This window comes from Thalassophryne amazonica, chromosome 17 (genome assembly GCF_902500255.1).
Source record: "Thalassophryne amazonica chromosome 17, fThaAma1.1, whole genome shotgun sequence".
Lineage (NCBI taxonomy): Eukaryota > Metazoa > Chordata > Actinopteri > Batrachoidiformes > Batrachoididae > Thalassophryne > Thalassophryne amazonica.
The window spans coordinates 33,196,744-33,212,761 of NC_047119.1; the positions used below are offsets into that span (position 1 = coordinate 33,196,744).

The window sequence follows — 16,018 nt, forward strand, 5'->3', positions numbered from 1 at the left end:
GTAACAGCTGTTAAAGTTCAGAGTTCTCACCTGCTTTTTGTGATCTGTGCATGTGAACATCACCACAGCTTCTCCATGTTAGGGTTTTTTTTTTTTTGTGGCTCAGTTCATTCATATATGCTCATTTTTTAAATATGTTTTTAAAGCTATTTGACCGTTTATTTCATCTCATGATCTCATAAATTCAGCATACGATGCGCACATGGTGTGAACAGGACGGTAACAGCAAAATCACACCTTTAGAGAAAGTTCAGAGAGAAGTAAAAGCTTCATGTTTTGGTTTTGTTAGCATGTTCACTCAGGTTAAAATCCTCTCTCTGCTCCGCGCTCGCTGTGCACTGATGGTTCTCAGACTGTAACGTGTCGCGCCTGCATTCAGGAATCTCCCTCACGCACCCCCTCCCTCGCAGTCTGCAGCCTGTTGACTCCGCGCGCGCGCACACACACAGACACACACACACCGACAGCTCCGCATTTTAGACGGCTTTTGAAGAAGATGGCCACTGTTTTAATCGGCCGTCTTATCCAAACGGCAGGACGGATCGTTCTTCAGCCTCCATGTTATTGTCCCGCCTTAAGACGAGAGCGAGGCTGCAGCACAATGACGTCAGATTCTGAGTCGTTTTATGCTTTGTGAATAAAACAAATAATTCACGGTAATTGCGAATATGAAAAATAATCACGATTGACGAATATTGTAATAATTGTGACAGCCCTAATCTCAAGTGTTTTTTTTTAGACGTGTCGACACTTTTATTCACAATAATCTGCCACTCTAATATTCACGGAGCGCAGAGGCTGCCTTCAGCGAACCCAGTTGTGAGCGAGAAGGCCCAAGTCTGACCACAGTGACATCAACGGAGGTCAGGCCGCCTTCCCCGCACACCTCCACAGCCAATGCGGTTTCTCCTTCCCCAGAGGGGCCATGCTCCGTGAGCAGCTGAGATTCACGCTGTAGTCAGCAACCCGTAACCATGGAGACAACGTTATGTGCGCAAGTATGTCTATTATACTATAGTACAGCGCTTTGCTGCCATCTACTGGAATAAAAGAGCATTACATCATCTGCCACACTATTACAGCACATACACCCGATAATGGTGATATTTGATAATTGCCCACGGCACCCCTGATGATCAATCACGGCACCCCGGTTGAGAATCACTGACCTAAGTCATCCAGAGGCATACATTTTTAACTTATGGTTCAAATTTTAACCAAACTAATTTTGGACAAGTTATTTAAAATTACTGTCATGTCTGAAGTTTTATAAAGTGAAAATATCAGATATATGTTTTAGTTTTAAAGTAATGTGCTACTTTTTAAGGTTTTGTGAGCACATGCTGTGCCCAGCAGTGCATTATGGGTAGGATGATGTAATCTCAGTACGTTCACGACAGGACAATTGCATTTCAGACACTCTGTTCAGGCTCCACGGATAACAGCACTAAACTCTAGTGCCTAAAACTCTGAATGACAGAAGGAATGAATGATTGAACCAATCAGTGTTTAGCAGAGGCACTTTTACCCAGAATCCTTTGCGATCTGTCTGTGTTTGTTACAAAACCTCAGAATTAGTGCATTATTCAACATTAAAAGATATATGCTATATTTTAACTTTGTACAAATGACAGAATTGACATTAATGGAGTTATTCTATCGGTATTGTTATTTATAAATCAAAACCACAAGTCAGCATGACTTTATTTTTCAAGACCTCCGCCTGACCGGAACGTTGTGATTGATAGAGAGTTGGCTTTATGGCTGCTCTCAGAGTGCCTCTGTGCTGGGAGCTCTGTAGTAAACAAGTGCTTCCAGCAGGGGCAGAATGTTCAAAGACGAAAGTGTGGTCTCATTGTTTGGGTCTGTTGTTACTTTTAATATTACTAGAAGCTATTGTGGCATTAAAACTTAAATTTGTTTTATTAGTAGTTGTAAATGTACCAGAGACAATATTGGAATTTATCGGTTATCTGTAACTTCCGATACATTTTTGTGTGGTTTATTGTTTATCTTTATCGAAGATAACTTTTCAGTTATCTGATTATCTGTTATCGAAGTTAATTTTTTGGTTATCTGTGCCCACCACTGCCTGCAACAAATGCAACATAGATGAAGCTCATAATTCAGTAGAAGGTCAGCTTGTATTTGGAAGTTTTCATTTTGATTCAGTTTGATTTTTTATGTGCTATTTTTACCAAAGGCCATTAAATACGGCCATCGGGTATTGTGAAGACTTTGCATCCTTCTGTCTATCCATCCATCTGTCCATCTGTCTGTGCTCAGCATAAGTCCAGTCCTATTAATACCAGAATATTCAAATTATCAGGCAACATTCTTGGGACACAGACCTTGGACAAATTTCAAGATGGCTAACCTTAACCTATTTTAAGAGGTTAAAAAGTCACATTCTGTTTCATTCTGTTCCTTTTTTTTTTTTTTTTTGGAGGGGTGAGGGTGACAACCAATCCAAGGAGATCAGTCCCATGATATCAGTGGGTGGTCTAGCTAGCTGCAAACTCTGTTTCGTTTTTGTGTAAATATAATCCCTTTGTCATACATTATTTAAAAGCTAGCAAGAAATCAACACTTCTAAAACTGAAAATGCTGTTTTTGGACCCTGATAGCACCTCTGGAGTGATTTACAAGACATTTCATGGATAAAGTCACAGGTTGCAAACTGCATTTCGTTTGTGTGTAAATATACAAGCTAGCAAGAAGTAAACACTTCTAAAACAGAAAACACTGTTTGTGATGTGATTTACAAAACATTTCACGGACGTCAGCGTGCACGGCAACTTCCACTAACTCAAAACTAATTTCCACTCTTGTCAAAACATCATGTAATGCCCACACGCGTGCCTTCCTGCAGACGGCAAAATGTGAATAAAATATTGTTTATGATAGATAGATAGATAGATAGACAGAGGGGCTTTACTGAACATGTATAAATTGTATGGAAAACAATTGGATCTTAATAATATATAAAAATTGTTATGTATTTTAGCATTGCGTTATTTTTTACTTTTTGAGATGTTTCCATGCACAGCTCTTCTTTTACAGCGTGTTTGAAAATGCAGGACAATAGGTATGGCAGCTAATCCCACAAATCAGTTATAAAAGCAGCTAATCAATAACTAATTTTTTCGAGCGAGGAAGTCATGTTTTTGGGCCCATTTGTTTGTCAACCTATTTGTTTGTTCGACACTTGTTAGCAGGACATCTTAAACTCACAGATCAATTTGAGCGATGTTTGGTGGAGAGGTACGTCTTGGGTCAACAAGAGTTGATTAAATTTTGAGAGAGAGAGAGAGAGAGAGAGAGGATGCAACCCTACCATCCTGTGACCAGCAAAATTTCCTGTATATTCGTTTTGTAAATTGTTTTGTCAATTGTGTCGCTAGCATGGCCCTAGCAGAGGGTCACCCCTTTGAATATATATATATATATGAATAAATAAATAAAAGGATTATTAACGGGGGCAGGTGAGGTTAATAATTTGTTTATTATATGGCTAATATATACGAGGTCTATTAGAAAAGTATCCGACCTTATTATTTTTTTCAAAAACCATATGGATTTGAATCATGTGCGTCAGCCAAGCTTGAACCTTCGTGCGCATGTGTGAGTTTTTTTTCCACGCCTGTCGGTTGCGTCATTCGCCTGTGAGCAGGCTTTGAGTGAGGAGTGGTCCACCCCTCTCGTCGTTTTTTTCATTGTTTAGGCGCGCGAAGCCTCCTCTCCTCTTTCCATGACAAAAACTCCTGTAACAGTGGAATGTGCCGTTCATTTCCAAACTGGACGCTGTGTTTTATCTGGGATGTCATCTGACTAGCACAGGAATTATGAAAAGACGTGGACATCAGCACTTTTTCGGCACATTGAGACAGAGGAAGCTTGGCTGACACAATCACACGTGATTCAAATCCATATGGTTTTTGAAAAAAATAAGGTCGGATACTTTTCTAATAGACCTCGTATATAAACACACAAACTTACAGTAACACCCGAATATGCTCATAGTCAGACCTGTTCGCTTCACCTCCATGAAGAACTTGCTAACAGATGGTCCGGTTGTTCGCTGGTAAGCTTTCAATCTGTGCGTTTTTTCCGATGCTGTTTAGATATTTACATAGTACATTCATGTCCGACTTGTTTTTTTAAACTGTGTTTTTAGTTTTTTGGTTTGTAACGAAAATACGCGTTGCAGACCGATTGTCATGGTGATATGGGATATATATATATATATATATATATATATATATAGGGAATTTGACCAAGAAAAGTAGGCCAAGGCTGATGCCTTCTGAACTCGCGAGCGGGTTGTGAAATGAACTTACATCCGAAATTTCTTTGAAAGCCACGGATACACAAGGCACATTTTTATGGCTCCTGCACTGCGGCGGTGGGAGCTAATAAAACTGTGAATCCATCTGTACTGAAGCACAGTGTATGTGATCAAGCAGAAGTCTGCGGTTGTGACATTTACAAGGCAAAGCTTTCTGTCAAAACAGTTTCTATAAGCTTATACGTGCATACGTACATTTATATACTGTTTGTGTCTGAATGAAGGATCAGTAACTGAAGTGTTTCCAGAGGTGCGTTCGTGAAAACGCCACTGTCACTTCATACACCATCTCATTTACAGAGGCGCGACGTTATTACAGTCGACTGTAATAGTCACACAACCACACACACACACACCCACCCACAGGGTACTGACTTCATTTAATCATGTGACACACACAAACACATGCATATTTTAGAAATTCAAACCATTCTCTTAATCAAACATGCAATAACACCCAGACACAGCTGAGCCCCTGCACACCCACGCACACCCAGATATATTTTTTTTCTGCACAAGTCTCCAGCTTGACATATGTTAATAAACCTCATCTTGGCCCCTTTCCCTCTCCCCCTCACTTGAAAGCAGCACCAAATCACTAAATAGGACAAGAGACTAAGCGGGGTAGGGCTGCAGGAGAAAACAAATGCACAGAGTCAAAGAGAAGGTCGCCACAAGCTGCACATGCATGGCGCACAAACTCATAAACTATTAAAAACCCTAGTGCACGTGCAAATGCACGTGAATGCTAAGAAGCTGAGGCCAAAGTTCAATGAGTTTCACAATGATGTAAAATCTGCTTTTGAATATTTACATTAAAGAAGATGTCAGGGTGCGCCTTGTATGGCAGCACCCTGACATCGGGGTGAATGTGAGGCATAACTGTAAAGCGCTTTGAGCGTCTGATGCAGATGGAAAAACGCTATATAAATGCAGTCCATTTACCATTTTACCAAAGAAAAAAAAAAGCATTAAGTGTGTCCTGAGCAGCTGTGGGTCCACTATGAAAAACAACCCATGATGGTTATTTTATGATAAGGCCAATAAGATATTCTGTTTCTTCATATTAGATAATTTTTAAATCTTGTCCCACTTTGTCTTGTTTATATGAGTTTTGTGCATATATGTGCATAAGTTAGGAGCAGCAGGAAAGTGACTGGTGTGGTTTTGCCCATTATAAGAGGCCTCACTGAGGCCAAGTCCTGATTTAAACATCAGCTGTCATAAATGTTTCAGGGAAATGGAAGGAGATGGGGGGGGGGGGCGGGGGTGTTAGCTGGCAGCAGCGTTTGGATGGGTGGTGAGTAGGGACATGCTCGGGATGTGATAGAGAGAAGTAAAGAAATAATAAATGATGATGACAAACATGGAGGAGGGTTTGAATTTGCAGAGAATCGTAGCTTTAAGGAATCTTCGTAGAAGTGTCTGCAGATTTTACATTTGAATGTTAAAAACTGAAAAACATTTTACTGACAGTCACAGAAATGTGACATTTTAGTAGCTGTTTTAAAGACAAACTTTTAAAGACGAACTTTCCACTAGTCCTAGGGTCCACTAGTCCAAGTCCTAGTATTAAGGAGAGCATGTTGAAGTTGGTTTTATAATGGTAGGCTTTCAAAAGTGTGACAATTAAAAAAGAAAAACCCATTTAATGATGGTGAATTAGTATTGTTTATTGATTTTCAATTCAACATATTTATAGACAATAGTACAATTAAAGGTGATTAATGGTGTATGTCAACAGAATCATATGTTTTATGTTTGTAAATTGAACAAAACTGCTAAATGTTTTTGGCAACCTGCATGTTTACGCTACAGCATATTAAAATTTTAGCATTTTATGTCTTTTTTCAGGATTTTAGGGCAACAATAACAACAAAAAAGTTAAATTCCTATAATAAATATTAGCAGTTAGTGGCAGCTTCGTCTAAATGTTTTTGCATTTTATTCGTTCTGTGTTATCACTGTTAGCCTTTCAGTTAGCGGATTAATAGTTATCAAAGCTAAACTTTAGGTTAGCCGTGCCACACCAGCCAGGTGGATAAATTATCTTGGCAAAGGTGAAGTGCTACAATTTTCAACAAATTTGTGCATCCAATTCAAGCCAAATAAACCTTTATATTCACATAAAAAAGTCTTAGATATTTTACTTCAAGTCATGAAACATGGTAGCAAAAATAAAGAAAAACATGAGTAAGCCACTAAAAAGTGCTCTGTCGTCTCTTGGTGAAAAAAGGAAGACGAAGGAAGAAGTGTTAGAAGGAAGACGAAGAAGAAGACGAGAGAGAGAGAGAGAGAGAGATGTTTTCAAAAAATACCTAAGGAATCACAAACCAAAATAATTTTTTTTATTATATGGCTGCGACACTACGTGCGCTCTGATTGGCTGATTACCTGTCGGATATTTCCATATCCAGACCGGTTACCATGACAATCCTTCCGTAACACGTATTTTCGTTACAAACCAAAAAGCAAAAAACACGATTAAAAAACCGTTGGACATGAACATACTCCATAAATATCTAAACAGCATCTGAAAAAACGCACAGATTAAAAGCTTACCAGCTAACGACGGGACCATCTATTAGCAAGTTCTTCATGGAGGTGAAGTGAAAATGTCTGACTATGAGCGGTCAGCAGCTTTCATATTCGAGCGATACTGTAAGTTTGTGTGTGTGTGTGTGTATATATATATATTAGCCATAAAATAAACAAATTATTAACCTCACTTGTTCGGTCTGTATGGGGATATCAGACCTCCGTTTTTCGCTAACACTCGGTCCGTACAGACCTCGCGGTCAGTTAATAATCCTTTAATATTGTTTGCCTCATCCAGTATATTGTTATCTGTGACTATTTGATAATTATGCTGCATGTTTGACCCAAACTGGACAGTAGAGAAGCTCAAACAACTACAGGAATAATAACTTTTATAAAATTAGAATTTGCTGCCTTTTCTACATTTTACATTTTAATCATTGTAATTTGAATATCGATGGGTTTCATACTGTTAACTTGAACCAGGTATAACAATATAGAATATTTTTGCAGAACAGCAGTGCAGTGGACTTATCACAGTGACTGTAGGAAATTTGCTGTATTGAGGATGGACATGTTTGTGTTACAACAGAGATGGAGGTCAGGGGTGACAGGAGAATCCGTCTGTGTGCTCTTATCAATAATAAATCAGATCCCAACAGATCAACAGGTCATTTCGGTTGTTCCTTCCCACGTTCCTCTTTCTGCCTCAGCTTCACTCTCTTCTTCTCACTACCTTGTTTAATTTTTTCCCAAGTGTTTGAAGTGTGCCCATCTTTCATCTCCAGGGTCATAAAAGAACACTCCTCACCTTCTGATCTTAATAATCATAGTCGCTGGCGCCACCTACTGCTGCAGCAGCAGCTGTTCACCACACACCGCACAACTTCAATACAGAGTAACTCAATAATGGTATCATGAGGCACGCACACCAACTAAAGACTGAGCACTGATAATCACACAAAATTATCTGTGTAAGAACAAGAACCCAAATCCTATACAGGACCTGAGGTCCATTGTGCTGGTGTCGCCGACCAAACAGCCTCCCTAAAAATCGGTCGCTCCTGATGACGCAGTTCATGGATTAACACCTTGTTTCTGCTTCAATCTGCAGTCCAGTCATCATCTATCTCAGCGACAGATATCTGAAGCTTTTGTGCAACAATAATTTCATCATAAAAGGCGGCAGAAGCAGTCAGAGCGCCACAGCTAAACGAGCTGCTAGCTGATGCGTTCACTGCGCATTGGTCATTTCAAAGCGTCATGGAATTTTGTCGAGTTTCTGCTTAAAACTAAGGTTTCCCTTTATCACCTGATGGTTAATAATCCCATTAATCGATTTGATTGCTTTGAGTGAAGAGACTCTGTGCTGCTGTGGTCCGAAATGACGCATGCGCAGATGCAAAAGGCGGACTGATTTTTAGGGGTGGACGAGTGTCTACAACTCCCTCTGGATGGAACGGGTTTAGACCACCCGTGTGAAGCACCTTGAGGCAGCTTTGCTGCTATTTGGTGCTATCCACCTTATTCCGAGCTCCCATGAGGCTTTGCATGAATTATGGGTGATACTTCAGAACAGGAACCGGTGTTTGTTTACATGTTAACTGTTGGCGCAAATCTAGTTTCTACAAGGCTTAGAGACGTAAACAGCAGCTGTCAAAGCTCAAATGAGACAACATTACAATCCCACTGTCTACAAATAAGATAACATACGGTAGCATTTTTAGCGACTTAGCTCTCACTCTGGATGGGAGGCAGTGAACAATCTGAAAAGCTCTGAGGTGTATCAGGACCTGCACAGTAATAAGGTCGGTCCCGTTCTGTTAAAAGAGGTCTTGGGACACAATTTATTTACCTTAAAGCAGACATAGAGGCCAGCAAAAGCCTTATTGTCCTTCATCGCCGAGCCTGGGTTTGAGTTTCAGCATCAGGTGAATACAAACAGCAGGGTGTTCATGCACAGCAGGTCAAGGCAGATCTCCAGGTGGGTAACTTTATTTAATCAGAATGTATGAACTAATTTGACAGAATACATGTGAGCCCTGATTAAAATAAACTCAAAGTCATATTTTTATATTTTATTTTACATTCCTCCAGGTCCAAATTGCTTTTTTTTTAACAAATGAAAAAATGATTTTTTTTTTTTGTATTTACAAATACAGATTTATATGTAAAACCCACCACACATTTCAGTAACTGTGTGTTATACCGACCAGCCAACCACTGACATCAGGAAACTAATGTATGTGTGTAAAAGCTAAAACCTTCAAAATTAGTGCATTACTTTAAAACTAAAACATATAGCTGATATTTTCACTTTGTAAAATGACAGACGTGATGTTAATTTCAATAACTTGTCCGCAATTAGTTTGTTTAAAATTAGAACCATAAGTCAAAACCGTCTGCTTGTGCAAGACTCCAGTGAAATGACCGGCAGGTCTGTGTGGTGTGAAGAGAATTTTTTGTTTTTCTTCCCTTCCTCTTTCTTCTCCTCTGGTAATCAGCTCTCCTCTGCCTGCAGAGGATAGAGCTCTACCATTCATGGCTGGCTGTCTGTCTGCTACAAAACATGTAACAGACAGACACTAAAATCTTTGACTTCAGACTTTACAAATGTTAAACTTTATTCACTATGCCTGCAAAAATATGTTAGTGGTCTAAAAGTTATCGGAAGCTAACTGGTCCACTGATGGTTTTCAAAGTTATCTGGAAAGCTAATCCACTAATGAAAACGTTAACTTCGATAATTAACGGTTAGCAGATTAGCGGAACTGTGCCCACCAATGGACGGCACTCAAAGGCATGTTGCTGGTGTCCACAACCCTACCCAACAGTTTGTGCACGCATCGAACAATGTAAGAGCTGAAACACTTCCCTGAAAAAGCACATCTGAACAACCTGGACAGACCAGCCTCACCTGAACGTATTCTTCACAGCTCTCTGCGGGCTCCATGCAGCTGAAATTGGGGGGAAAACAGAAAAAACAGATTAAAAAGGGGACATGATAAAACCAGTCTGCAAATATACTGTACTGTACATTCTTGTACTTGAACATTTCTTGTAACAGGTGCAGTGCATGTTAGCAAAACAAAAAACATGGCTGCGTTTCCATGACCCATTTCTGCTGCAGGTCTCTCCAGTGAGCCAAATGTTGATGCACTCTAGTTTTCGCAGAAAATAGACAGATAACAAACCCCACTGTGTATCTAAGGTTGCTCATCGCACGGCTGGTCTCTCAAGTTTCACAGGCACCATAACTCAGACTTTCACACTCATGATTGGCTCAGATCATGTCTCAAAAGCGCCGCTCAGTCATACTTGCTGTGCAGCTTTGTGGTGTAAATGGAAACTGAGCAAAAAAAGAGGCAATTACACTCCTGGGCAAGTGTTGAGATCAATCAACGCAATTCCCGGTTGCACGATGGGTCTCGAAAGGCACCGCCTGGAGCCATGTTGTACATGACCACAGAGAGAGGAGCGATCAAAGGGTCCCATCATGACACTGGCCTGGGAATGTTAATCGACACCCACCGCCACCAACCTATCTGCCAAAAACTATTTAAACCATCTTCCATGTTGGGGGAAAAAAAAACAGGTGCAATGAATGTGGAATATTTGCCTCCATCAAGCAGAGTATCACTCAGCCAGAAAGTGACTAGAGAAAATGGCGCACTATGCTCTGTCATACAAGTACATTACATGTATTATATTAGTGGTAGTAAATCTTTTGTGATGAAAACTGAATTAATAACCTGGTTAACCTCTGTATTAAAGAGTCCAAAAGGTCTGTTTATACATGTAATTGACAAATATGATGTTTAAAACATGTCTAATTCCTGTATTTTTCTGGAGTATAAGTTGTGGGGTGGTTTTGATGTGTGTGTGTGTGTGTGTGGGGGGGGGGGGGGGGGGGGGGGTCCTGCAACTGATACTGTGGTGCAACTTATATACAAAAAAAATTGCATTCATCATGGAAAATGGTCTTGTATTATTATTATTATTTTCATCAATACAACTATGACTGATAATAATAATAATAATAATAATAATACTAATAATAATAATAATGACTACATAGGGCTTTCCCAGGAATCAAACAATAAACACTCTGAAGTCCAAAAAATGCCAATATTAAGGTATGCTGTGACAATAGACAACAATCTCAAATTAAAGTGCTGATTAAAAAACTAAATCCAATCAAATGGACTCACATTTTTTTGTATTTATGACTCTGTGAGCCAGCAATGTCTATTGTCCAAACATTACCAAACATCAATATGTTGTCCAGCTCACCTTTATTTGTTCATCTTTCTTATTTTTGGAATTTAACAGTGCTTACATTGCACACTGCAATTTGACGGTTTCCAGCAGAAATCCACTGTTCACTTCTCTTTGTTGTTGTGGACCAGCAATCCATTTCCATCTGACAATTTCTTTAGTCCACACTGGTTCAAATAAGATCTAATAATATGTCTAATGCAGGGTACTTGTTCACCTTCTTTATTTTTGTAATTTAAAAGTCCTTATGTTCAGTAAAAGCACAGGCTGTGATGTGTACATGTGCTACACTAAGTTCCTGTCCATTGTTAAACCCACCCAAAGGGAAAGACTGTGCTACAATGTGAAGCCACATGCACTAAATAGGTGCGAATTATGTACTTTTTCCTTTTCACACTCGAGTTTAACTCCAGAAAATACAACATCTCCCATTAAAGATGTCAAAATTAAATTGTTTTCTTTCTTACACGTCTTCAGATAGTGTGCCACCATTGTTTCAAGATCTTATAAAATCCATAAACCAGTCTCAGAGGAGATGAACTGCATGAGTTAAACACAAAAGACCAACTATTTCCCTTTAAAGACGTTAGACTGGCATTATTCTTCATGCACATTTTCCGTGTGCTATCATTGTGTAAAGTTCCATGCAAATTCACCGATCAGTTTAGGAGGAGTGGTGCTTACAACACTATGTGAAGAACGATTCCTAAACTTACTAAACTTAAATTTAGTGTTTAAGTCTGCTAAAAAACTATTAAATGCACAAGAATGCAGCCACCCTTGAAGGTTAATGACCTCTTTAGTTTAGCTCTAGAGTAAGGATTGGAGATCCTGTAGTGTCACTTCTCACACAAAGCCAACAATGACCAAATTTGACATTATCTCATTTGACGTGCTTTCTAAAATTGTGAAGGCTGTTAAAAGTGTTACTTGTCTCTTTTAGTCACCACAAACTAGGTTGTTTGAAGATTTCTGGCCACCATTAGGCCCCTCTAGGTTGAATATTGTTAACTGCTCGTTTGTGAGTAGTAATGTTCTTGTTTCTTTTAAAACATTGCCAGTTTTGGTTTCATGCTTTGTCTGTGGTTAGCAGGCTTTATCTAATTTATCTGACATTTATCTGACGCTTCTTATTCTTTAGTTGTAATCTTGAGGTACTCTTGAACCTTTAGAACGAAAGTCAGTTCATTCCTATGAGTTAATTTGGATCTCCTTCTTGATCAATGTAAAGTCTGCTCCCATTGTTCTTATATTTCTGTATAATTGATTGTGGACTTGCTCATGGTACCATGAACATTTAGAGATAGCTCCTAAAAAGGAACCTAGCTTGTGGAGATCCAAAGTTGTGCACTGGTAGACTTTGCTTAATTATTAAGATAATTGTCATTTTAACTCATGCTCCAGCTTACTCCACTTGAGAATTACTTGGTCTGCTGCCACGGACCGGAGCAGGATAAGCATCACAAAATGAATAAATAAATGAATGATTTTATTTAATATATTTTAATTTACTTTTTCTGCTCTGACACACAGTACGGCAGTTGTTCTTCAGTTAGACTCTTAAATACAGCCAGAGGCTCCCCAATTAACCATAATCATGCCAATTGCTTATTCAGAAGCGTTTCCACGTAGTTCCATCAATTTCTGGACTTTTGTGGAATCTTCTACACTGCTTAAAGTTGAAAATATAAGTTGGGGAAACCTGACTTTGGATTTTTTTTTTTTTGCCAAGCTGTATGTAAACTTATGTCTGCAGCGATATGTGTAGGTGAGGGTGGGAGGATGAATCATATGAAGGTCAGAAAAATCAGAAGTGTTTTACCTGCCAGTTCTTCCACCCTCTCGGTTTCCTGGTGGTTCTTTTAGCTCTGCGCTCTCCTTCACTTCATTCTCTAATCCAAAATCAGGTCTATCGTCTTCATGGCTGACTGGAGCTGATGTAATTTCCTTCAGGTGTTCATGGTCCAAATGTGCACTTGCCTGGATGATGTCTGGCCTGTCAGAAGTCTGTGGTGGCAGTGCACTATTCAAACCACCAGATGGCGACAAATCTTCACAAGCTGCTGGGAGATCAGTGCTGCAGATATTTTTTCCACACAGTAGCTCAGGTTGGGTCTTACGAGTAGTTAGTGAGTTAAGCTGAGTTCCAGCGCTGATGTTACTCTCGGCCACAAAGGAGTCCGTGATCACCGGCCCACCACAGTCTCGCTCCCCTGCAGCTCGCTGGCTTGGGGACTTGCTTTTACTCTTGTTATTGTTATTTGGGGCCCCTGCAGAAGAGAAGCATTGCAATCTCCCTTGAGCTGCTGACCAAAGGCATGATAAAATATGAGAAAGCTCTTGCATAATCAAAGGCTGATTGATGAACACTGCTGCATGCCAAATTAAATTTTGAGTATAAAATCTGTGTATTAAAATGATTTCTATTTAGCTTCCCAGAGTAACTTATAATGCGGGATAAAGGCTATAGGATTGTAAAAATTGTCTGGGCATCCATGGTCCTGACCTCATTTGCTGTTTCGTAGTTGTGAATCTCACACTATCTCGCTGTCTGTGACTCACGTGAGAGGTCTGTTTCAGCAGAGTTTCGGTGTCGCAGACCGAATGGTCCCGCCTAACAACTGGTCCGCCCTGCCTCCACTGCGCATGCATCATTTGAGAACACAGCAGCTCGTCTGAGACAGACTCTCTTCACCCAAAGCAATCAAAGGAATTAATGTGATTATTAACCATCAGATGACAAAGTAAAACCACTTAAATAATTCTAAAGTCAGTTTTAAGCAGAAGGCAAGGCGATAATCGGTGAGTCATGACTGATGCTTTAAAATGACAGAGGTGCCATGAACACAGCACCAGCAGCAAGTCTGGCTGAATTTATGTGGAAATGATTGTTGTACAAAAGCTTCAGATATCTGTCACTGAGAGAGATGACTGGAGTGCAGTTTTAAGCAGAAACGAGGTGATAATCGGTGAACCACGGCTAATGACACATGCGCAGTGAAGGCAGGGTGGACTGATTATTAGAGGGACCTATTTGGACGGCAACATCAGTTCAGGGCACAATGTAAACACACCTGGTCAAAGTGTGGACAACAAGACAACTTTGGAGCACAGCAGAAGTTCATCACAGGTGCTACACCTCCTCTAGATAACCCTCACAACTTGAGAGAACCTGTCACCATCATAAATGCTTGTGAACTCGCTGAATCGGCACCATCCACATCCTCGCTAGCCATTGTTTACATGGCTTTGAAACGCTGGAATTCTGCTGGTGCCACAGTGCATTCTGGGAAATGCAGGAGGATTATAGGAAACGTTAAAGTACCAAATAGTAAGGGGGGAACTGGGGTGCCTTTGCACTCAACAAAATCGCACCCCCCTCTCCCCACCTGAAACTACATCCGCCCCTGGATGTTTCACCTTTGTTATTCTGGTCCTTCTTCATCAGGAGCCGTGGCAGCGTACCCATGTGTGTGTAGTTTTCACTGGAGCGGACATAGCTGGCAGTGCGAGGACGCATTGCACCCATGTCGTCCACAGCCTCACAACTGGGCACATGACCCGCTCCAGCGCCAGACTTCACCTTGGCATCTGATTTGTCAGCAGAGCGACGGAAGGAGATGTTTTTGAGGTTTCCAAACCACTTGAAACCTTCAGAGATGAACAGAAAAGAGACATGATGAATGGTCATGAAGCGAGTTTAGAAATTTGCCCTGAAGCCTCTCAGGGTTTTTAGGCTGAGACTCTTTTCTCTTTGTAATTGTCTGAACTAGCAGCTCATCCTCAAGCAACGTCTCCATTAGATCTGATACGTCGGGCTTTAATGGCAAATCCAATGTTTGATGGTTATATTTCCAAACATGAATATTAATCAGAGGAATTTTTAATATTGTAAAGTGTGCACTAACCCATTTACAGTGCTCTCTGTGGCTTTTACATGTTTTTGTCATTTTATAGCACACAAAGTCAAGATAGTGTATTTGGCACATAAACTCAACCAGCGGTGTTGCTGAACTTACCACACTACCACCTCGAGATCTGGGTAAATAGAATATTTGATGAAAGGATTCCATTTTTGAAAACCTTAGCAGAAGAAGAAATCTACACAAAGAAATGACATAAGATCCTTAAGCCATAAAGAAACAGGTGGTTGGTTCGATGACTTCCAGAAGATAGAATGTCTTGCCAAAAGGGAAGTAAAAGCAAGTATTTCATATTGCAAGGATGGTATCTTGAGCGCAACAGATTGAACCCCAAATGTAGCAACGAGACGGTCCAATTGCATCTAAGTACCTTAAACCTTAGATAAAATAAAAAAAATAAATAAATCACTTCAAAGCTTATAAAGTCTGGGACAAAGAAAAATGTGGCTCAAATTGCAAGGAGAGATATGACATCTGTCACACTGGTCCAATATGTTACGATAAATTTTTGATAAAACTTTGAAAAGTGGACTCTATTTAATACCTTGAACTGTATAAATTGTAACCTGGCACAAGGTGTGCTTGAGCGTATATTAAGCACAGCCTTGTCATACCATTGATTTGTCATCTTAATGCCAAGCTCACTCTCCCAAGCTGTTTTAATTTTAGTTACCGAATGGGCAGCAAGAGCCATGAGATCACCATATATACTAGATAAGTGATTTCTTTTTAAATCCAAGAGTTAAAAGGGCACCCTGTGGTTATTCAGTAGGGAGTGAAGGAAAATGACAAGAGGCATAATGTCTAATTTGAAAATAAAGAAATAAGTGGGATGCAGGTAAATTAAAATTTGAAGACAAATCAGAAAAAAAAAATAAAGACACCATCTTTGTAAAGGCCTCTGATCATTTGTATACTTCGATTATACCAC

At 39.9% G+C, this 16,018-nt stretch overlaps 1 protein-coding gene across 1 annotated transcript in view; it reads right to left on the reverse strand.

Annotated features, from left to right (window-relative positions):
* sh2d3ca (SH2 domain containing 3Ca) overlaps window positions 1-16,018 on the reverse strand; it is a 189,492-nt gene that overhangs the window by 163,708 nt on the left and 9,766 nt on the right. The window contains exons 2-4 of the mRNA XM_034192003.1: window positions 14,585-14,815; window positions 12,987-13,434; window positions 9,804-9,843 (exon numbers count right to left, since the gene is read on the reverse strand). Of these exons, the coding sequence (XP_034047894.1) occupies window positions 9,804-9,843; window positions 12,987-13,434; window positions 14,585-14,815 (719 nt within the window). The remainder of the gene's footprint in view (window positions 1-9,803; window positions 9,844-12,986; window positions 13,435-14,584; window positions 14,816-16,018) is intronic.